General features: G+C 31.3%; 1 protein-coding gene across 1 annotated transcript; it reads left to right on the forward strand.

Annotated features, from left to right (window-relative positions):
- Positions 1–8,340: 8,340 nt before the first annotated feature.
- LOC124372132 (serine/arginine repetitive matrix protein 1-like) lies at positions 8,341–10,411 on the forward strand. The gene is made up of 2 exons (XM_046830499.1): positions 8,341–8,849; positions 10,095–10,411. Exons 1-2 carry the CDS (start codon positions 8,422–8,424, stop codon positions 10,357–10,359), a joined length of 693 nt encoding a protein of 230 aa, XP_046686455.1. The 5' UTR covers positions 8,341–8,421; the 3' UTR covers positions 10,360–10,411.
- The last annotated feature ends 15,877 nt before the right edge of the window (positions 10,412–26,288 follow it).

Below are 26,288 nucleotides of genomic sequence, written 5' to 3' on the forward strand. Positions count from 1 at the left end.
CCCTTTAAGCGATAACCACTTGTTTGATAAGCTAACTAAAACAGCCGAGGCATGATTCCTTCGAAATACAGAGATAAAAAAAACTGTAAAGTAATATTTTATTATAATAAATATTTTGTTCACTTATACTCAATAGTAATAGTAGTTATAAGCTTTGCAAGAAGAATATTTGTCGCCCGTTTTGTTTTACGTTCAGGTTTTTTTAATATTGTGTAATCTGTGAGACTTTTTGAATTTGATTTATAGTATATACTGGTAGCATATATATGGGAAAAACTACGAGCCCTCGTTCAAAAATGTGTTTATTTTGTTATTAAACCATCTTATAACATGCCTAAAAATGTGTATGGACTTACTTTCAATATTTATGAGGAATGGAACTTTCTGCATGTACCTATATTAACGTATACCACAAGAAAATAAATATACGAAATGCAAAATCAAAAAAGAATTGCTGCTAAAAAATCATAGGCAACACATGTGTTTTTTTCGTGTAGGTAGTGTAGTTAGTACTGAGTTGTGCATTGTTTCATGTAACTTTAAAGCATTTATGTGGTCAGAAAAAATAAAATATAAAACGAGCGGTCCAATTTAATATCAGAATATCGTTTAAAAATATTTATTTAAAAATATAGTGTGCTAACGTGATGACTTAATGGTTTTAAACATTGTTAAAGACTATTTACTAAGCTACTACTTTAACATGTTTCCTGTTGCTTTAGTGAAGTTTATCACTCGTGGACTGGAAAAATTTCATATCTGTCTCTCTCTGTCCACACGATATTTCAAAACTTGAAATGATGCATGAAGCTTAATTTCTATAATGAAGGACACTGAGTTCAATTATGGTGCATGCCACTCCATGGAATTCGACTGGGCGTTAGATAAATAATATTTACATTGGTCTTATGGGTAACGATGATGGGAACAAGGAAATAGGAGAATAACTAATTAAAAAAAAAGTATACAATGATATGTTATTTAACGCGTAACATTTTTTTATAGATTAAAAATTAATTTGACATTATGACATATTAACACTTGTAGCCTAATTCCTATGTTTTGAAAAAAAATAATTCCTAAAACTTTGGTGAAAGTTTCAAATATGTGCATTATATTTTGACAGATAGTGGACAGTAAATTCAACATTAATACATTTTTAAGGGAAATAGATCTTTTGCAAGTGTTGATCCAGCTAACTTGACCTGTTTATGTTAAAAAAGTAGATGTTCACAACATTTAATCATCTGTAATGTAATTTATAAAATAATCTGCACAAAAGCACATCATCAGTAACCTTATGGGTAGCTCATGTTTGTACGACACGTCTTGCACTCCATAACTTAAAAAAACCAAAGGTCTTTAAAGACATCACACAAGAAAACAATTTAAACCATCAAGAGAAGAACTTTTTATGTTATCTAAAACCCAATCCGGAGATATGTGGAGGAAAAGTTATTCATAAAGGATAGAAGAACATATTAGGTATGAACGAAGTAAACGAATACGAACGTACTATGCAAACATATTGTGATAGTAGATGTCTTCAGTATCAAAGTGTAAGCAGTTTATAATTTACGTGTGAAACTTTGACGTGAGTATAAACACACGACAAGATGTGAAGTTTGTCGCCAGTGGTGGTCACAGCTGCGGCCTGCCCGACTTTCTAATTGATAGTCTCTAATTAGTGGCTCGGCCACGATTATGGTGGCACTACTAGGGCCCCTGTTGCCCGTAGTGGGGATTAAATCACAACCCTAACTACTCACCCTCCCTCGCCATTCACACCCCTCAATACTGCGTCATGCTGTATGTCCTCCCGCATCTTATACACTATAATGCCAATCATGCTATGTAAAAATCATGTAAAAACCTTTACGTTATCCTATAACATTAATATACTTAGAAATACACTACTCGTACACTTGAAAATTAGGTTTGGTTCAGCAAATCATCAGTTTTAATTTAAATTTATTTTAAAATGTATTTGAAAATAAACTCATTCTTTCAATGAAATGGAATGAAATGAAAGAAAGTTTTTATTTCCGTTATAATAACAATACTATTACAATTAGTACTAATATATGAATTGATAACTAATATACTCGTATGTACAATAAATAACTAAAAGTATTATACATAGCGTTTGGAAATTAGCCTACATGGGCAAGCAGCCTGTGCGTAGGCTAAGGCAGGGTGCACACTGAAGAAACCTGTTTCAGGAAACCGGTTTCATGAAACGAGAAACTTTAGTTGCTTGCAACTGATAGGTTACATTAACGCAGGGCTGTGCACTATGCGTTTCATGAAACTGTAGTTTCATTGATTTCTTGAAACTGGTTTACACGCAACCCAAAAAACAGATTCCATAATGGCTAAACTCATATTATTATTAAATAGTATGTATATACAAACAAAATAATACAATGAAATAATACTAATAAATTAACTTCTTTTTCAGCCTAGAATGTGCTCTTTTATTCATGGGTTAAAATTCCAAGAATATCCAACATATTTAATTTGTGCAGAAATAAAACGAACGCAGTTCGAAAAATCAATGTTCTGGTATATTTATTTGATTCAGAGAACAATCTATGTTTTAAAGATCTAATAAATTCCTAATTTAGTGAAAAATAATTCTCTTATTCATTGAAATGATTAAAGTCCTACTCCATATTATAATTATATATTATATCATAATTATTACTCTATAATTAAAATATCGTCTTTGTAATAATAACATTGTATTGTTCTGTTGCTGTAGAATAGTCTCTTCCTTAATGGTCAAGATATTCTTTTTTGATGAGTTTTTAACATGGATATTAAAGAAGATGATATTAAAAAAAGAATACATGTTTTATTATAACTAAAACATTTAAAACTAAAACTAAAACATACGTTTAATGCAGGTTATACCAATACATGTAAACGCTAGTCAAACAATTGCAGAATCGGTTATTCATTCAAATATTAACTGTAAGGAATTTGTTTATTTAAATTGAGAATAGTAATGAATCTCGGTTGTTAGTGTATAAGTAATAAACAACACTTGAAGAGTTTGGGGTTCGTGGATAATACAGGACAACACTGCCAAGGAGTTGTTGTAAAGGGGGCTTCATTTAGGGGCTGACAGTGTTAGTGGTGTGAATAATTAGATTAAGCTTTAATTTAGTGCCAACTTTGTAGACAAAGTGAAGGGTTTTAAACAAGGAAGGCGAGCTTAAAGCCCTGTAACAACTCTGATGTTGCCGTAATGCGTGGATCTGCTACTTCAGGCGCTCACTTCACAGTGGGTTACTGGGTTACCTCTTAATAAAAAAAATAGACTCTGAATAAAATCAAAAATATTACTTTGAAACACACATGTATTGTCTTGAACGGTTTTATATTCCTTATTTAACACTGTTCATAATAATTAAATATCCTGAAAGTTCTTGAAATAAAAATAATAGTAATGTGGTTCACTAGTATGACCTTCAACTTTACCAGAAAGAATGTTTCTTAGAGAAAAAAAAATTAAAATTAGCTCAATATAGTTTTATATCCGCTTAAATAGTCCTCTACGTAGTCATTTAGCAACCTACGTACTTATACTGTGGGCCCTTAACTGTTTACCTCAGTAAACAATTAGTGAAAATGCTCTTTAGAAGTAACTAATTTTACCATTTTTGTTTAAGTTTTCTCTTATATTATTGTATCCATGATATTGAGGAAAGAAACATCAGTGTAGTTTTATTGAAAAAGGAAGAATCCACAATTATCCTAATCCTAATATTATAAATGCGAAAGTGATCACTATTTTAATGATATTTTGTTTCATAGTCCAAATTTAACTGACACTAAACAGCTGTTGACATTTTAAAACTTCCTTTCATGTTTCAGCTGATATACGACAAAGATACTAAAACGTTAGTTTCCATTTTAATTTTATAGTATAAGTGCTTGATCAGAAGTGGATACAGATAAATAAGACAACAGTATCCTATAACTTTTATTCCAGTGAGAGCCAGTGATGAATTAAAAACATCGAATGAATTCTAAATACTTAATTTAAAGTTTTAAATAGTATTAAAGCAGTTATAAGACACACCTTAGACAAGAGGAAAACTGTGAATACTTATGTGCAAGAATGTCTACGTACTCAATTGATTTTCTTGAATTTCCTTCAATTGACTGATTGACTTCCTTGATATTGTGATGCGGCATTTTTACACTAACATGCTTCAAGTAGCCATTCTTTCTCACACAAAGGTCCGAAAAAGAAAGTCTTCGACTATCCAAAAACCTATCATAAATTATTTCTGAAATGAGTGTTGCATAAACTTCCTTAAGAAGGAATTGATATTTATTCCTTATAATGGGAGTACATGTTTTTTAACCGGAATCGAATTCTCAGTCCTAAGTATATATATTCTTCATCGTGACAACAAGACAAACTCAACTATGGCAATGGAAATATCTTAGACAGAAAGAAGATTAAGTAGACCTTTTTTAACAAAAGTAGGATTTACGACCTACATATGTAAAGATTTTCTTGATCCATTCCATAACACAAATTCCACTGTGGTAAAGTAAATAAATTAGACTAGAATTAAATTTTAACGCCTGGAAGCAGACACTTTTTGACCAAAGTAGCTCAGCCCTTTATTGGTTTTTGTCAGGACCAAACATATTTCCTTTATCAGGACAACGAGGCAAACTTTAAGTATGGGACTGGAAATATATTAGTCTAGAAATAGAACACAAGAATGAGAAATTAGCGTTTTTTTAGCTAAAGTGGATTTTTGAGATTTATGTGCATATTTTTTTGATTACAGCAACAAGGAAAACTCAGCTGTGGTATAGAAAATATAATTCATGTGAACCAAAACTACTCTTTTTAATAGCACTATAAAAGATTTTTACGACTTGACTAAACACGTCAGTATTTCGTTTAAACTATGACACACGCTGTAGATTGTGTGTTATATGAAAAAATAATCAGAAATTACAAATGCCCTTGATCACTTTTAAGGTCTAAATACTTTTTTAACTCAACAGGTGAGGCTTATATACTTATGAGGACATGTATTGTGACTAGTTCGTATCTAAAAATTAGTCATGAACAATATTTACGGCAATCGTGATCCTCATAATGGGGTTTGATAAAAATATTGTGGGTGAAGAACCCAGGGGCGGTTTATCACGTGAGTGAGGGCCAGGTAGGGTTAGTTGGGCAACTGATGGTGGGATTGACCGGCTTATGGCCGCCATTTGTCTGCAGCAACCCTCGCTTCTGTATTTAAAACGATTTCTCTTCGGCTGCTCACTAACTGATTGAACTCATCAATTTATCAAGCTAGAATCTCGTTTAATATATGACTATTGCTAAGCTAATACGAGGCATTTCATATACCGTGGCATTTGGCTCAACACTTCCAAGCCTGAGTGGTTGATATAGCCGTGATATTGCATGTTATTGATGCATTAACAAAATTATGATAAAACAATATTATAATATCCAATGTTCATATCCACTATACGCATATGATAAATTCTCTTTCTCGAGCGTGTAGTGTACTTTATATTGACATTAAATAAGTACACTATTATAAGCGAGCAATATCTTATATACTCACTCGGCAAATGAGAGTGATTAGGTATCGAGTATCAATCTAGTAAGTACTTTTAGGACATCAATCAATCGAAATTAAGCTATCTTAATGCCATTCAAACACATAAATCTTGTAAATAAAAATTAATCGTTTAATGTGTTGCTAAGAAACCATAATCTCGAAAACGACTGCACCAATTTGGCTAATAATTTATAAGTTTTATATATATATATATATATATATATATATATATATATATATATATATATATATACAGTATATATTATGATATGTACATAATCCATTGAAACCTCAAACCATCTCCAGGGGAGAAGTATTAAAACACTGAGGTTTTAACATCTTATGGTTTTAACATCTATTAAGGATAAAATATCTTTCTGCAGAGAACCCGAAGAGTTTATTTCTTTGAGAGTTACGGGAAAAGTCGTGGAAAAAGTTGAGTCATAAAAGAGCTGGAAAACGTAATGAATTTAGCAGAAGTGGAAAATATGATTTGCAAGACCTGCATTAACAGAAAAAGAAGGCCCTAGAAGATTTCACTTTGTCACGAGGGAAGAAAAGTTGTTTTGTTATTATTACATTGTTTATTTTAAAATCCATTCAAGTTAATTATACCTAATTACGTTTAATTTTCATCAGTGTTTTATTATTTTAGAATTCAAGAGTCTTTTTGCATTAGTATATATATGAAACCTTAGTTTTTGGTGATAAAGAAATCTCTTAAGAAATAAATCGATCGTCAACCTCTCTAGTTTAGGTAAAGATCGATATGGAAAACTATCACAATATTAAAATTATCAAACGACAATTTCTTTCTTAGGTTATATTTGTTTAGCTTGACACAAAACAACTGTAAACACGCAAGCAATAATATCCCCACTGTCATTTAAAAAGTATAGAGACTAACATTCTCCAGTTTTTCAATACTGCTAATAAATAATAATAGGTGTTAATAAAGAATAACTACAAAATATAACACCTATGAACGGTATCGATTTTGTTAAGATGCCATTCCCTTTCGTCAACCATCAAACTGGCTGACAATCGAATTATTTCGTTTACCGATTTCATAAAAACTCGGATGTGTGCCCATACGATACAAAACCTAGCCTGAAGTGATGTGATGAAAGGTGTGGGGCTAGAGTTTCAGATCGTCCATTACAACAAACTATCAGTAATGATTTACAACAGACACCAAAGTTTAGTTTCTTACAAATCGTTTTGTACTAATGATTTGCATTCACTTTTTAAGGAAGGTTAATTATATTTTCAGAAATATGGGGAAGTCAATATTTGTAAAGTTGGATATTCTGAGCAAACGACGTGACGTCAAGAGACCGGCCAACGCACTGTGATGGTATCAGAGTTGTTCAAGTTTAAGCCTTTAAGCTCGCACCTCTTGTTTAAGCCCTTCCCACTTCATCTGCAAAGTTGGCACTAATTTACAGCTTAATCTAATTATTCACATAACCGACTAAACGTTCTCTGTACTTGTAACAGTAGCGTAATTACCAGTCGAGTTTTATATAAACAAGGAAGAGCATATTCGTTGCCAATGAGTTGCAATGCATTTTTAATTTTATGTTATGGTGGTAAGTGTGATGTTTGATTAATACTTATCTCAATTGGATACAGGGAAGAGGGCCTCAGAATAAACAATTTTCAGCAACTATATAATGCTAGTAACATTGTTCTCAAATGGTTATTTACGAAAGTCAACAAATGTAGTGACACTTTTTAATAAATCGTCAAAGCTAAAATTTTATGACTTTATTATAAGGTCATGGCCAGATTTCAATCAAGCAAGACCAGGTTAGTGATGGCCTGGGGATGGAAGCAGTGGATTAAGAAATTGCTCAATTATTTCGCTTAATTAATGTCGCTTAATTATTTGCAGGAACTGGCCCAAATTTGATATGATACTTCAATCGCTTATGTACTACCACAGGCTTCGTTAGAAACTAATGGTCAGAGCATCAGTATAACATATGATTATCCGTGAGTAGGGTGTCTAATCCTGAATACGTTTGGAAGGTGGCAGAACCCCAGGATGATTAACCATTATATATATATATATATATATATATATATATATATATATATATATATATATAATAACCATTATATATAATGTATATAAATAAATATGTATATATAATTATATTATCAATGTGTATATATTCAAAATATATATTAATGAAAGTCTTTGAAACGAAGGGGGACTTCATCAAAATGTGATATTGATGAAATTATTACATGATTCAAAATGTATTCACATTCTAAGGCTTCTTTTGACTAGGTATGTTTTAACTATGCGGAAAGGTAACTTTATAATCGTACTGGTCTTTAGTGATCTAATAAGTCTTGAGCTTGTGTGTCAATTTTCCCAATAACTGAAATGGATTTTAAACGACTGAATGAAGTTGGCGAAGCTTATTCTTCGTTCAGCTCATTAGATTACGTATTCCAAACAGTTTGAAAATAAACATAAAGTATAATAGTAAAGTAGGTCAGTAATAGGTATTTAGTTAAGTGTTGTATTGTTTTAAAATTATACGTATTATGTAGTCCTAAACATAAATTATTCTAAAAATAACTGCAACTCCATTACATACCAATAAAGAGGTCCATCAGCACAAAAGTCTGATAAAACTAAAATCTAAAAACCCAAAAAATCCTCTCACATCATTTATACAAATGTAAAAAATGTATCCACAGCAACACAAATTGAAAGGTAAAATTTTAACATGTAGTTGACAAAATCAATTAATTATGTCTGGAATTTCCACTTTTAAATCCTTGTAACATGATTCTTCTTGGGACTTTTGTACTTGGTATTCTTGTTGGCTGTTTTATCGAACGCCGTCGTTTGGGCCTGACTTCCTGGTCTTGCCAAAAGTGTGACTACGTCCTGCCCAAGTGTCAGAGATCCTGTGTCGTCCTGCCTACGTGTAATAGGTCCTGTAGCAAGCCTCGGAGAAGTCGCTCTCGAAGACGCTCTCCTTATCCACGCTATCACTCCAGGCGCCGCTCTCCCTTGTGTCCAAGAGGTTGTACTCCTTGTCCTCCTAGGAGGAGTAGATCGCTCTTCTCAAGAACTTGCTACACAACTGACACAGACACTTGTATACCAACTGCCAATATTCCTACAGTCAGAATTAGAAGTCCGATATCCCGTTCCGTAACGCCGCCCAGAGACTTTGACATGCGTCCGCCGAGGATATATCCTACAAGGTGAGATGAATGTACAGTACATGATTTCCTTTCAGAGTTCATAATACGCATTTATAAATTCAAAAATATAATCGTTTTTTGATTATACTACTTTCTTACCTGAACACAAACCGTTCCAGCACGCCAAACCGTTGCTAATGACAAATGAAAACTACAGGAAAATACAGCGTATATTTGTTTCTTAGCGTAAGAAACAAGTGACAGGACAAGAACTACTGGCCTCATTGTACTGATGGCGAGAGAAAAGAAGAGACCTGGCCCGTGCCGGCGCACAGCTGTGTACTAGTGTGTTGCCGCGCGCGGTAATTTCAGGCGCTTCGCCCCACAGCCAACCCTGCGAATTGATTATCATAGCAATGGAACAGTGAAACAATAATGGAATTACGAAACAAGGCGCGGCAACATACTAGTAGTAGCGCCTGCAAGTTTCAGATAGGCCAGAATCCATTTCTCTCGCGATCAGTAGAGCTTTTTTATTCACATGCCTGGCACACGTGAGAGTACTTGTGAGACCGTCCTGATATTTTACAAGGGCAACCTGGCAGTTGTTTTATTTAACTTACACAAATACGATTGTTTTGGAAATAATTAGTCGGGTTTTCCTAAGTAGTAAAGAAGTGTAAGGCGTTCAGATCTCACGCCTAATGATCGTACAGATGATAAATACATATTGGTATTACTGTAAAATATAACAATTATAAGACCTACAGCGTGGAAAGCATAGTATACAAAAGTCTCACTAGAACACTATAGCGCCATCGGTTCTGATCGTAAGAACTATACAGCGCAACACGAGCGTATTCTATTCACTGATGCTTCTTACTACACTCAGTGAGACATCTTGATTTGTATTGTATTTACCCTGTAGCCTGAGATAGGGTGAATGGTTGCTTCCATTAAGACATTTCCGTCACCACCATACTCACCATGTCTATTGATGTGCTTGTTTTCATTGCTTATGTATTATAAGTAGAGAAGAACAAAAAAACCATACATTCTGTACATAACTCGTAATGCAAACAAATTAAGTTTTATTTATAAAAATAATATATAAAGATTCAACATTTTCAATATCTTACCTTAATTTGATTGAATTCCTTTAGCATGGAACACTTAGAAATAAGATACGTATTTCGCACTAAAGAGTTACATTGAAATTTAATATCTTGCATAACTAATATAGATGCAATTTGGGTACAAACATATATAATATTTATAACACAAATTGTAATTTTCCTTCGCCAGCCCTGCAAGACCAAGGCCAGTACCCAGACCTAGAATGAGGCCGAGGTCAAGGCCCAGGCGGCGAAGGGTGAGGCCACACAGCAGTATCTTGCCTCCAGTGCGGCCCGCCTCAGGCAATGTCGAGGTCACGACAATAGTGGGCGGCAACCCACCCCCGCCCCCGGGTAAGCGCTGGACGGACGGGATGCTGTACCGGAGGCCAGGAGGTACCAGGCCTGCACTTAGAGCTCCCGTCAGATCACTCAGGCAGGCTCTTAGAGGCTGAATGTGTGCTATTATATTTAGTTAGTATTTAAATATATAATTACAATCCTTTCCAACTGTCTACAACTTATTTGCAAATTATCCATTAACACTAACGCATTTATAAACAAATATACATAATTCAACCTTAATATAATGAATATGTGAACAAATTAGTTTTGTCAAATTGTGTATATTTCATGTAAAATGTATTGTATGACATCTTTATAATAAACAAAATTATTGATTTATATGACCCTTAAAAATAAACACTTTGACAGTTAACTGTGAGAATATAACAAATCACAATTAAACCCATTCAAAGTCTAAACAGTTTGCATGAAACTTTGTTCAGAGGAACGTAAACTCCAGATTTTAGGAGTCAACGTATGTGACAGTGTCAGTTTTCAGATGCTGCACTAAGTGAAATGGAGGCAAACACAACTTTTACAAAATTAGTATAATATAAATTGTTTGTGATTGCTTCAAAAGGTATTTTGTGTCAATTTGTTCTTACAAAGGTAAAACAAATTATTTAAAAAACTAGTACTTTGTAACTGATGTTTTAATCCTCACACATTTGAGTGAAAATATTTTTGTTGCCCCGTTATTAGGAAAATTATAACATTTGAGTCAATTGCCATTTTTATTGTATGAAGTAGAAGGCCAAATTAAGTGCGAGGTCACAGATTCTTGCCAGTTCGTTTACAATTTAAGCAGACTATACACATAAGCTAGATTACTTACATATAAGCAGATATCCGACACTGTAGGAGGCATATCATTGAAGGAAATTACTACTGAAATATCGCAAATAGACTGAAGGGGCAGCTGCATGGTCGCAGTAAAGTGTTTTATAGGATACAATGGGTCCCGGATCGACAGTTAGCGCTATCTGTAGCGACAACACATGATTAAACCTCCCCTACACGGCTCTGAGATACCGTGTCTTTCTGCGATTCTAACCTCACTTTACAACTCCTGATCTCCGCTTAGAGCGCGATATCGTTCACCACATTATTTTCAGATGCTAAGCAATACGAATAGTAAACCGATACAACGGAGTATACAAGGCCCCGACAGAACATAACGTAATTGTTATCGCACGGACGTGGACTGCTCTTTTGCCTTTTACCCTAAAATCAAGTGCCTATCACAAGATGTATTAATTAATAATTAAATTAATAGTAAATTTGCATTACTGTTATGTTTTATTTATCTATTTGAATTTCACTATTATTATTTTGTTATAATATTATTACTATAGTAAGTTTGGATTACTATAGAATGTTTCATTAAATTTCTATTTTCGATTTCTTGATACGTTAGAAAGATTAGGCCATTACATTAATAAGGTTTTAATTTATATTAAATTTCAAATACCCAATTTTATAAATTAAATCTACCCCCTTATATAGTATAGAGGGTAGATTTATTAATAAAGTATAATATTGGTATTTTATAATCATATAATATAATTTATTAATATATTATATTATATTAATATATTATATATTATATTATATTAATATATTATATTATATTAATATATTGTATTATATTAATATATTATATTATATTAATATATATATATCTAATATTTAATATAAATTAAATGTACACTCTTTGAAGTATAGGGGGTAGATTTATTAATAAAATATAATATTTATATTAATAATTTTACTGTATATACTATAATTAATATACATATATAATATTTAATATAAATTATATCTACACAGAGAGACAATGACATGATTTTAAGAAGACCCTAATAAATGCCGATGATAAATGGGTTATTTAAGCAGTTCTTCAGTAAAACTCTCTTAGACTAGCTTTCCTAAAAGCAAAAAGGGTATTTACTCAGCTACATAAACATAAACTATAATTTAAATAAGACAAATCAAGAACACAGAATTTGGAAAAACAAATTACATGAAGCTGTAATGAAGTTTTTAACGTAATTCAAATTTTATTTTCATTGATAAAAATAAGATCGAGCTGGCAAATGTAAACCACATGTCGATTTTTTCTGAACAACTGTCACTCGTTATTAAATTGCCGTTATGTTTCTCTAAGTAAACTAAGTGTGTTTCCGGATGGAGCAAGCATACTGAATTTTATAGAGAGTACTTTTAAATTTATTTCACGATCACTAGGTGGAGATTTTAGAAATATTTTTCCAGTGTCAACTTCTTGTATGAAAGATGAGGGTTTTCAGCAATGCTAGCATTCCCTGACAGTCTACTAGACGAGTAGAGAGTTACAGGTGAATCGTACTACATTCAGACTGATACAATAGGGCAATAAAGCATTAATCAGGTGGAATACAATTATAACCAGAAGTGCAGTAAAGAGTAAAATATTTAATCGGTCAATCTCTCTGTGTGTGGAGTCCTACAAGCACCTATCCTTTTTATATGAATTTGGATTTAACTAGCTGTAATAGAAATAGCCAAATTTGTCTAGAATATTTGGCTCAATTACGTAAGATTGAATAAAATATAGACCTTCAATGTATAAACAAGATTTATTTATTTTATTCTGAATAGAGGAATTGGTTGGTAGCAGTGGCAGTGGACAGTAACAGCTGGCCATGTTAATAATGGCGTTGTCCAGCGCGTCAGCTGGTTCGACAGAGACCACACGACACTGCCATTAATATTCATTCTTCAAGGCTGTTTGGACGTAGTCTGATACGGTCGTCAACTCTCCGGTTCTGATTTATAAATTGAGTTTCAGCATGCTGCAACCCCGCTCTGCCAAACAATCAATCTAATAACATTAATATGAGAATTAAACTCTACAAATGTGTAGAGTGTACTTGTCTTGTATAACTAATTGTATACTCAGTAGATAGTTTGATTTGACAAAGGGAACAGATATGTTTGTTTTGTATATCAATAGAACTCACAAGTTTAAATTGGGAATATCGTTATATGAACGAGGTAAGTCCAGAACCTACAAACACCCTAAAATTAAATGAATTAATGATATAGTTTCTTCAATATGAAAAGTAAAGCAACAATACAGAAAGTAAAGTAAGTTGATACTATTGTATAATGCAATACTAGAGACAAACTCAAGCCTGGGCTTGTTAATTAATACTACAAGATTAGGTAATTGCTTACATAATTTTGAAAGAGAGTTACATATTTTCGAAGAAATGCAAGATATGTCATAGTAATAGTAATAAACTATAACATACTTTTAGATTTCTAAGGATAAGGTCATTTACCTCGCAATCGCAGTGAAATATCTAACATTCTGAAGCACTATTCTTGGTGTTAAGATAAAATAATAAGAAGAATTTCCTTACATCTATATTTTGTATATTTTGTATTATGTGTATATTTTGTTGGTTTTCGAATAAGTATTGATCAACTCACCATGAATTTAAATTCACCTACGATACTGTTTACTAGAATATGTTTTCCAAGTGAATGGTCTGAAACGGACCTAAGATGAGGCCAGACGAATAACAACACCCTTATATTATATTACATTATATAAAATACACTCACATTGAATACGAATTTATTGATTGGTTTATTGTAATGCTATAACAATATTACGGGCGATTGGCTGCGTTATTTCTAATTATTCAGTATGAAAGTCATAAGCTAAGAAACACGACACAACACTTACACGCGGCTTTCTTTGTCCTTTCTTATTCTGGTTTTCCACTACAAGTAATGTTAACATACCTAGAAGAGTTTTGTATCTACTTTTGATGTATTGATAAAAAATGTTCTATACTAAGAATATACTAAGAAACTTATTTTTGTTGCACCAAGTATGAATGGAAAATTACCGTAATCTCAAACCATCAATAAATTAACTGTAAATAATTATGTTAAACAGAAATTAACGACGGTTGAACCTCAAATGTCTGAGAGCTTTGTCTGTAGAGATATCTACTTGTAAATTTAACAAGAATTCTCTATTTGATACGCTTAAATGCGAACAAACTTGGGTGCCGGAGGACATCAACCAACATTACGTTCTTTAGTAAAGAATGTTTGATATATTTAACTCTCTTACTGCTTCACGTAGCCTTACGAGGGTGAATCGTAACAGTTGTAAAACCACAATAAACAAAGTAAATTGAGTTAGGTATTGTTGTATAATGTAATGTTAACTCATTAACAAAAAACTCCTCATATTAACAATAACGAGATAATGTCAATAAAAATAGGTTACTTCCAATTAAATAACCAAAAGGCAAATAAATACATATTTTGAATAATTTGTATACACGATAGTAAAGTAAATTGGTAAAGTTGTTATAATTTACGAGCTTAAGTTTATAATTTTCTAAATAATAGCATCAACACTGTTAATAAAACGTAACAAAAGCAGTATAAGAGCAGATGAACATCTGGTGACAACGACTGCCCCATGTGTAGCAGCCTGGCACCTGAAGGTGTGTCGCTTGTAAATCACAACAGCTCCCTGAGCCGTTAACTTTGTCGCAACTTGAGCACCTAAGCTCCTCGCCCCAACTTATCTCAAGCCAATAATTAACGTGGGTAATTAAGTGCTTACCTTGTAAATCCTCCGTTATTGTTCAGCTTATAATTAGATATTCTGTGTTCTAGCTTCCATGCGGCAAGAATACGTTTCTCTTAAGATTTTACTGTTTAAAACGATTATCAATACTTAATTATTGAGCTTGGAACAACTACTCTTGGAGGAGACAGGAGAATATTAACGGTGCACATTTTATTATTAATTTTAACAGGGCTACAATATTATTACCCTCCTTTATATGCTTGATAAGCTCCTCGCACGATAAATAGCTTTAGGGTAAGGGGAAGGTTTGATAGAGTAAAAGTAGAACGACTACTAATTTTCAATAAAGTTACGATATATTTACTGTAAGTTTATAGGGCTATGGATTATCGAGGGGCTGGAAAAATTTCATTTCTGTCTGTCCACACGTTATTTCGAAAATGAACTTAACTTACCTATAGACTTGATATTTTGCATGACAATTCTTCATTAATACATAGGCAACATAGAGAGTATATGTCGCTCACTAGGATTTGAGTGAGCATCAGTGAAAATGTCTTACATTAGTATTATGAGTAACTATGGTGAAAACGATAAACTTTCAGTGAGTACAGTCATTTTAATACGTGAGATAATAACACATAACATTGAAATCTGCATGCAACCACAGTAAACCCTGTTATGCGACACGTGGTGTGGCGAACTCCTGTCTTATAACAAAAGCAAGACAATAATATAACTTAATACAGTTAATTAATTATGAGATACCGCATAGTGTTTGTAGGTAACATGGTCAGATCGAAGGAAGTTGATTTGTACGGGGATATTATTACCTATTAGTCTCTTTATCTGTTTTATTATCTGCTTGTTGTTTCTTTGAGCGAAATCTAAAAATGGTATTATAATATAAGTACAGAACAATGGTATCGTAATACGTATAGAACAATGGCATTGTAATATACATATAAAACAATGATATCGTATATGCTTGCAGAACAACGGTATTGTAATATACAAAGAGAACAGTGGTATATTAATATAAATTCAGAACAGTGATATCCGAATATGCTTTCGAATAATTAAAAACATAAATTCATATTATAGAACATACCTCATAAGACACAAGAATTGGGTAGATCCCTGTAGTAGTTTATAAGAGACATGACATTTGAAAATCCGGACACTACATTATCTGGCTCCTGAATAGACTATAAATAGCCCCAAGTAATCCGGTCATCTCTAGGGCCGTGTAAGCACCATGGAGAAAAAAGAAATGAAATGTAATGAAACATAAATTTGTTGGAAGCAACGTTAAGACTGTGAGGTCCTCTTCTCCACTTAACCTAAGTATATTTTATGGGCTCGAGTTATCGAAGCCTATCACTAGGACCTAGGCCCACCTGGTGGGCTCTAAAATGCTATTTCTGTTCGTCTGTTCCCGCGGTATCTCGTGAACGAATGGCTTATAGTAAATAGTTAATATTGATATACATTTTGCATTAAGGCGATACAATACAGTTTTATATTTATTAACATAACTTTATTCATGTATTGGTATGTAAGGATATTATGTATAATTCGAGGTTAAAAAAACATTGTGTTTAAAAAAATAATCATTGACAAGATTCAGCAAAACTAAATGAGATATTATTAAGTTCAAAAAAGGAAATTAATGAAGTAAATAAAAAACCTCTTAAAACACACGAAATAATAACATATTAACAAAAATCATACGAAAATTGAGAGCATAATAGGAATTAAAAAGACACAAAAATAGATTTTACAGATACAAACAAATCTTACCACCTATATAGTATCTTCCCACTTGCTCTTTTTTTTCCTACAACTACAAAAAGTGCCTTTATTTTTAAATATGGTATGTTTATTATGAAAAGAGTAAGTCTATAACTTACTAGTAGTAGAGTATTAACTATAAAAATAAAAAGAAAAAAGTAGACTTGTTTACAATTGCAAAAATTACTTTGTTAACAACTAGTATGATATAAAAAATCTAGTAAAAATAGAAAATGCGCTATCAGTAATTCTAAAGTAGTAGTAATATAATTACAAGGACAAAACGATAACGCATTGAGAAAGAAATTTCATGACTCGACGAATTTCAACACATATCTCTCGTGGCCCTATTCGAATTAAAAATTATGAGATATTGGGGAAATATTATTAAGTTTCTATTAAACTTTGAAATCAATGCTTTAATCAGTTGTTGCTTATATATTAGCAATCTCTAACCAAACATAGTTTAGTTCATTCTAATTATAAATACTTTTAATGTTGTCATTCCGATAGGTATTTTATATGTTTTAATTTTAAGGCATGATCTAAAATTGGAACCAATACTGAATTTACTGTATATATGTTTTTACAGAGTTCATACTATAAACACAATTTTCTCCAATCGTATAAGGGCTTATGATTTCTAAATTTAGACTATTATTTTGACTACAAAACATTTAATTGAAAATTGTTATGAAGCCACATCGATTTTGTATGCATATTTTATTACATAAATCAAGTACTATAAATGATTACATAGTGCTAAGATTAAAAAGGAATGATAATTTTTGGCAGTTTTAAGACCAATTAATGAAGTGAATCGTTGAAGCAATTATATGAATATACAACTTTGTTAAAGAAATAGTGTCAAATGAAATTTATTATATTCACTATGCAGTAGTGAAATTAATAGTTAAATGAAGTATATCTCCATGTCTCTCTAATATCGACTGGCTTTATACAAATAAACAGGTACATGAATTTAAACACAACTTGGTTTACTTAATGTTCATACCAGGGTTTAGTCAAACAGTATAGGTAAAGTTTAAATGTTTACATTTCGCAAATGCTTACAAACACTAAACATTTAATTACATTTCATCGAATTCCATAATTTTCTGTCTACATTTGTTTCATACAATTCAGGTTGTACTTTGTAAATATATGGATATGTTATTTTAAAATAAGAAATTCTGATATTGTAGTAATCTAGTCATTCTAGTCAATCAAAGTAATGTAATTAATCCTAATCTTAATAATATTATAAATGACAAAATTACTTTGTTTGTTTGTTATGCTTTTCACGCGCAAATTATTCAAACGATTATACTGAAAGTTCACAGGGACATTCTTATCGTCCCCGGTATGAATATAAGCCTATTCTTATTTCAAAAATCCCTCGGGTGTACGCCCCACTATCCTCTAAATTAGTGAAAAATCATGTCTTTGTCCATAAAGTTGCTTAATATTAATTGAAAGAGCCTGTTAAAATGTAAACAAATGTTATTTGTAAACATGTGTGTTATGGCAGCACAATACGAGTATGTTTTATGAGTTTAACCGCTGTTTTCAATTTATTTACATTTATAGTTTCAAAGCATACAGTAAGCTTGATAATAACAACACTTCATATTTTCAACCTTTTCTATAACCACTCATTGTTAAACACAGAGTAAGCGATATCCAGATAAAATAATTGAAGGTTTTTAGTAAAAATATACTTTTAACTATCAATTTTTGCAAATATATATTCAATATAAAAAACAAAGTTACTATGGAACTTTCGCTATAAATTTAAAAATAGTTATAAAACCCACCTCAGTTGTATTTTGACAGAAGTAGGCTTCTCAAACATTAATTTGTATAATTTTTTTTTAATCAGGAAACAAGGCAGCATCAACTATGTAATAAAACATACTAAAACTGGAGTAAATTAAAATGGCATAAATTTAATATACAATTTTTGACATATACTCTTGATCGAGAGAATAAGGGAACAATAGTGTCGGAGGTGTTATAATATACTTAAACTAGAGCTATTAATACGAAAAAAGTAAAATTAAGGTTGATTTAACAGCAAATTTTATAAGTAAACTATAATTTACTTCATAATCTGTAAATTAAATATTTGTCAACGGTTTATTTCTCAATAATAAATATTTTTTATAGTCATCAATATTAAAGTTTCTAATAAAGATGCAGTTCAATGTTAACATGTACTGCATTAACTTCTTCCACTTTCCATAAGTTATGGTTTTATTTCACATATAAAATTGGAAACTCAAGTTAGCTGGATAAATCTTTTGGTATTAACGGATTACATCTAGTATCTAATTGGTATTTAGTTACATTAACCGATTTTTCCCCTTAATTTTTGGTTACTTGGACGATTAAGATAATAATATATGAATTTCTTTAGAATAGAAATGTATTAGATAATGCAAACTAAACAAATCCTTACATTGTGTGCCATGAGATTTTATTAAATTTAAATACATTAAATCTTTAATACTTAGAAATATATGAACTCTTATAGATACATTGGATTTTTAGAATACTTGATATTTTAGCAAATATTTCTATCCTAGCAATTTCCATTGCTATACCCATTGTTATCTCTTAATCCGAAAAAAATGTTAATGAAAGTTTGAATTAAAATAAATTAGGGAAAACATAAAATTTTATGATTATTATTATCTAACGGCTTTTTAACCCGAAGTAGGGATATATTGCAGTATTTATTATATATATATATATATATATATATATATATATACATTAAATTGTATAAATGGCAATAGCCTTATTTAATTTCAACAAACATTGAATCGCAAAAAGTACTTGCTCCGCCGAGAGTCGAACCCGGATCTCTCACTTGCCGGGTGAATGTGCTACCATGTAAACATATATAATATTTTATTATAATAATACTCGCATTTAGAAATTTTAATGACATACTATCAATTACACGTTATGCAAGAGGCCATAATTTGATCAAAATATATATATACAATACAATAAATGTAAATTAACATAATCTAATCGTATTTTAGGAAGGATTGTAAGTTCGGTCTTGCTCCTGGGAGACTTGTGTGCTGTCCTAGTTCAATAGACACGATTAAGGATGTAACAGAGTCTTCCTGAAACCTGATACTTGCATTCCTCTGTCTGCCTGCCCTTCTGCATTCTAACCTTTCCCTTCAATAATCCGTTGTTAGTTTATTGACCTAATGCTGCAGTGTGACAAAGACGTAATGCTTGTTCGTAGCTGACACAATCTCAGAGTAATAATAAAACTCTATAAGTAAGCTCTAAGTAATGTATTATAATATTATCTAACTTACCTTGTGTTTTGTTGTATGTGAAAGTTCCTACTTACTATTTCGACCCCTATCAATCTGCCTACTTACATTTTAAGGCTCTCAATGTATGCTAACAATGTAATTCTACACCTAAGAAAATCTGTTCATTCGACAAACAATGTTTAAAAAAAATTAAATCTATGTATAATTAAATCTATAATCATTTTCATGCCCTGGATGTTTATCCTTTATGTATGTCTATCTATCGGTGATTAAGTGCTACTAAGAATACATTTTAGAGGCCTTTAAATGATTTAATATGTTAGATTTTATATCTTGTTCAAAGACATATATTTGGTTTCTAGTGTTTATGTGTCCTTCTTAAGCCACCACGAGGTTTTGTAATTGATTGTGGTATAGAGACACTCCTTTAGTATACGAACATGTACATTGGGTGTCCATAATAACAAAAAACATTATGAACTACTTTTTATAATAATGAATGCAAAATATTTCATAATTAATTATTTTAAACTTAATTTAACTTAAAATTGCCTTTTGTAAACATTACGATAGAGGCATGACAAACCAAAGTTATCTTATACAATTATCAAAATATACCTATAGTTGATAAAACTAAAACGATAAACCTTTCAATGTTTTCAAAGGATACCAAGAATCTTGTGTTTGTAAATTTATATAATTTATATTGTAATTTTAAATAACTGTTTCATAACTGGAAACAAATTAATTAATATTTTACAATTAATTACGATCCATTTCTAGCATATCTTCTGTATTGGCGCATCAGAGTAGATTCCGTTATCATTAACAAGTTGTTTGTTGAGAAATAAAGTAAAACACAAACAAACAAAATGTGAGTGATAATAATAAATTGAACGTTGTATTTTAATAAGGACATTATTTGTAGAATACATCATTTTAGAACTATCATTATAACAAATTTATCTAGTTTTTAAGAAAAGTGTAAAAATTATTTGTCACTGCTGCTGTGTACGAGTACTAATGCACATGGAGAAAATTACTTTCGATTAAAAATGCTAAGTCATTGTATATGTAGGTGATTTACGCTCTCTGGAGTATGATGCTTCTGCTAGATTAATCATTATTGATCATTCTAGCAGACCCATGAGATGTCATCGTTGTAAGAAATGTCGGAATGCTCTTAGGCAAAGAACAATAAGTTTTAGCTGAGTGGTTGAAGGGTTGGTGCAATATATTGGGGGAGACTGTGTCGTAAATATAGTCGTCACCTTAGAGGGTAATCTGGCCGCTTAGCGTTCGTTCGCCGCCGTCTTCTTAGGTCTTTCTTTTTACTTCTCAGTGTTGATCTGAAAATATTTGACAAATTTCGTAATTTGCACCTAAATTTTGGTTTGAATTATGAAAAGGTTTGAACATTATGAAAACGTTCATATCTTTCCATAATAGGACGGTAATGAGTCATTGTATATTGAACGTTACACTTCTCTAAGGCATTGTTTGCAGAAAAAATTACAGGCCAACTAGTATAGGATTTTTTTTACCACTACTAGTTTAATTATACAAAATTAATAATGGCTTAATCTTTGTTTACTCCTAAATATCCTAAGGAATATAGTGTGACTCTCTCATGTGGAAATTTCTTCAAATGTGTATGTTTTACTCATCCTCTGCGCAATATACTGTGTAACAAATTCGATATTATAAGTTAAACCATAAACTTAGAATTTAGATACAGTTACGGTATGGTGTAAGAATTATTCAGTTGGAAGTTGGCAGCAGTGGCAGTGGACAGTAACAGCTGGCTATGTTAATAATGGCGTTGTCCAGCGCGTCAGCTGGGACAACAGAGACCGCACGACACTGTCATTAATTTTCTTCACTGATACAGTCATCAAGTTCACTTCAGCAGTGTCAGAGGTAGAAGTAGTAGAACAATTTGTATCGTGATCAACTGTAACTTGTTTTACTTCCTCTCATATAGCGAAAAAACTATATTTATTTAAATATCCATTTTGAGAGACCCTGAATTTGGCCTAAAGTCTTGAGAAAAACTGTGATCGATTGAAATGAAAAAAAAAACCAAGGAAAATATATTATTATATGTCCATACCGCTGTGAAGAGGCTATCTCCAATTATCTTACCAATTTTTGATGTATTGAATATGTGTTTCATAAAAAATAAAAAAGTGATTATGTTATTCCAATAAGAAAGATTCACATTTGTCCGTTGGTAGACTAGAGTTGGTATTATTGGTATTTTATAAACCAGTGTAGAAACTGTATTGTTAAACCAACATGGATTAATATTCTTAGAAATTAAAACGTTAGTACAGTAAACATTTTGTGTTAAGTTACTAGAACATTTTATATGAAAACAATAAATATAATAAAATAAACAGTACTACTACCTTAAAACACTATTTTAGTACTCACTTATAATAATTAGTATGATTTTTGTGTCTTAGAGTATTATTTTATAAGGCTACTAGCAGTTACCCGCGGTTTCGCACGCAATTTCGTAGGTTTTGCGCCTGTATAAAATTCTGGTTCGAGTGAATTATTTCTTTCCGACGGTAATGTTGAGATTGCCTTTATCCCACAATCAAGAAAATATGTTAAAAAGTGTATATTTATGGTCATTGTAATTAACTTAGATATTAGTATCCTTTGGTCTGGTTTTGCCTCTTTTCTAATAAAGAAAAGAAAATACATACACAGCTTTTAGAAGTCTACTTCTGTCAAAAGACAACTAATTTATATTGCTTAACAGTCTTTGTAAAGTAAAGGTTAGACTACATTGTTCCTTGTATCTAAACTGCTAGCAGTTACCCACTCCTTTGCACGCACTTTAGTAGGGGTTGCACTTGTATGACCTCAGCTGGTTCGGTTCGAATTATATTGCTTATCTTGTTACCACGATGAAGTAAATTCGTAAAAAAGTTCATATTGATGGCCCTTCTAATTTACTTGATTAGGTAGTAACGCCGTCTTTTAGATCTAAAACTTAATATTTATTAAAATGTATAGCTAAAAGTACATTAAAAAAGACACTACGCGTTTTGTTTCTTTATAAACCGAAAAATATTGTTACCATTTTTAGCTGAAAATAGTACATTAGTTCAAAAGCACAGTCCAGCTAACTTCCATCTAGTATAATTCTGGTAGACTTGTGAAGTCTAAGTTCTTGCTGACTTATTCAAAGGGAGTCTTCGGTGTCAAATTCTGACCATTGTATGTTTTGGTGCATTTTGTTAGATAGATTAGACTTATCTAATCTTTGAAATCTAAAATGGCGTTAAAATATTTGTACTCACTATAGATGTAAACAAATTGAAAACAATAAACAATGTTTACACAGTTGATAGTTGCTTACATTAGAAATGTTCTTTCAAGTAATATTTCACAACTTTAGAGACCAACGTGAGATTTTTCGCTCCTTTATAAAAAAGCAGTGGGGTGTAACCCGGAGGGATTTTCGAACTAAAAAATAGGCCTATGCTCATCCCAGGGATCCTAGGAACGTCCATGTCAAATTTCAGCGCAATCGGCTGAATAGTTTATGCGCGGAAGGCAAAAAAAGAGGTTCTTTAGAATTTACAATATTAGGATTCAGATTTATTGATACAGTTTTGAGTAATGATAACGAAAATAAATCATCAGTTCTAAATGTAAGGTATGACAAAAGTTAATTCTACAAACACACAATTATTCAAGTAATGTTTAATAAACAATGAAAATTACTTCATGATGTTCGCTACTGCTTATGTTTATAAAAGGAATTATGGAAGATTATAAATTTTTGGTAGGCTGTCTTATGAAACACACAACAAATATATAAATTCGCATGCTACACTTACATGTACTTTATTATAGAGTGGTCTAACACTCAAGATTTAAGTTCAACCAGAAATTATTTTAAGACAAATATACATAATAATTTAGCGCCTTCAAATAGGTTATTTAATATTAGTAACTGTCTAGTAGTTACAGTTTTATAATGTGCAGGCGCTTTGAAATTATTCTTAAATCCACCTGAAGGCACACATTTCATTATAACCGTTCCAGCCATTTAGAAGTTCAGTAACATACACACGCACACAAGACACACACACACACACACACACACACACACACACACACACACACACACACACACACACACACACACACACACACACACACACACACACACACACACACACACACACACACACACACACACACACACACACACACACACACACACGACACACGCACACACACACACACGCGCGCGCGCGCGCGCAACACATATATTATATAAATAACATATTTATATACACAGATATGTATATACGCTGAAACATAGACATTTTACGTGATGCGCGCAAAAAATTTATATTAAACAATAAACACAAGTAATCAGGTTAATATTTATTGAATTCCTATTAGCGTAGGCTGTAAAATACGTAAAACATCAGAAAGTAAGTGACTTGGTTTTTAGTTTGTCAATGAAATTCATGAGCTTATTATTCAGTAGCAGAAAGTCTTAAGGAATTAGTGAAAGTTTTTAAAATGTAACTATTGTTTCTGGTTACATAACCAAAAGTTTAGTTTAAAATATGTATGTGAATACCTATCACTCGCTTAGTTGGAATCAATAATTACCAAACACACACCAACTTTGAAGTAATTATTAGCTTTGATAGACCAATTTGTGTACAAGACGTTTTGTCGGCCACAAAGAGATGCAAACCTTAGAGTCTGATGTACATCAAACAGATTCTTGTACTCAGTTCACCACCCACAGTCAAATATTGACCCAAACAAACACTGTCTGACCATCACTCCTCATTACTGATTTCTGTGATCTGTACATCTCTATTACAAAGTCTCAAATATATCAGAGCTAATATTGATATTCTGTTAGACTATCATTATACTTCTAGGTTACAGCATTAGCAACAAAGTAAGAAGAAGAAAGCGTCAGTTTTAAAAATTCGTGTATACTTTTAAAAAAGTGGTTATGTGAACACTTTTTTGGAATGGATCCAGTTTCTTCATATTTTCTAGACTTTTATATTTTAATTAAATCTACACATTAATATTCTTGCAATTTAAAAAATAAATGTACAACATATTTGTTAAGTTATCAGTTAGAAGGCACAATAAATTAGCCCACTGTACAGGTATTTCAGTTTCTGTTTAAAAATTAAAAACAATTTCTGGAAATTCCTTCCTATTTACACAATACACAATCAAACATGTTGTTTACAAATATCTTCCACATACCTGCTATCCGCCTTCAGTTTATACAATATGTTACATCAGAGTTATTGTTACGTCAGACAGATTTATCGTGATTTATACAAGATGTTACGTCAGAGTTATTGTTACGTCAGATAGAAGTATCGTGATTTAGGAAAAGGTTACTGAACATGGGGCTATTTCCTACAATTAATTTATTAAATTTTGGTTCTTAAACAAAACGTCGTCTTAAAGCCTAGAATTATTTTTTATACAACAGTAGAAGTAAAATATTTTGTTTTGTAATTTTGTAAATATGTTACTGGATGTAGGATTCGGCTTAAAACCTTGAATTATCTTTATAGAACAGTAGAAGTAAATTTTTTACTTTACGTATTTAACGTAATGAGATATATTAATTTTAACATGTGATTGTTCATCTCATTTTTGTATAAAGGTTTGTTTGTTTTATTAAGTGGATACGAGAAGTTTTATAATAAAATTATTTAATCCAATGTTATTTATTAAAAATGAATTTATTTAGTCTTTTTACAAATTAAGTTTGGTAAATACAGTTTTTTTTTTTAATTATTAAGATAGCATCGCGACTCGAATATCTATCGAAACAAAATAGATGTTTTGATTTTCATCAATTTTCATCAAAATATTTGTAAGTTATTGTGATTGAAAAATTAATAACTTTACAAAAACGTTCGTTTTATTTCATATTTTTAAGAAGGTATTTCATTTAGTTTTGGATTAAGGATTTAAAAAAATTAAACAAAATTTTTTCGTGTTCATTTTTTCTCAAGTTCAGAAATAAGATAAGCCTAAGTAGAATTCTATCCGTAATATTGTAAACAATGTATGTAGAAGCGGTTATGTAAATCTTCAATGTATAGAAAACTTATACTAAAGAAAGTTGATAAACATTCAAGAATTCTATAGAACTTTTTTTCTTCTTCTACAACAATATAATTAATGAATGATTAGATGAGATTTAATTGTACTTTTTTTAAAGCGGATTTTATTTTGGAAATTGGAGAAGGATATGAAAAGAGTATATTTAGTTATACTAAATTATAAGTTTTATTAATTTTTCAAATTA

This window comes from Homalodisca vitripennis, unplaced genomic scaffold, assembly GCF_021130785.1.
Source record: "Homalodisca vitripennis isolate AUS2020 unplaced genomic scaffold, UT_GWSS_2.1 ScUCBcl_2604;HRSCAF=7539, whole genome shotgun sequence".
Lineage (NCBI taxonomy): Eukaryota > Metazoa > Arthropoda > Insecta > Hemiptera > Cicadellidae > Homalodisca > Homalodisca vitripennis.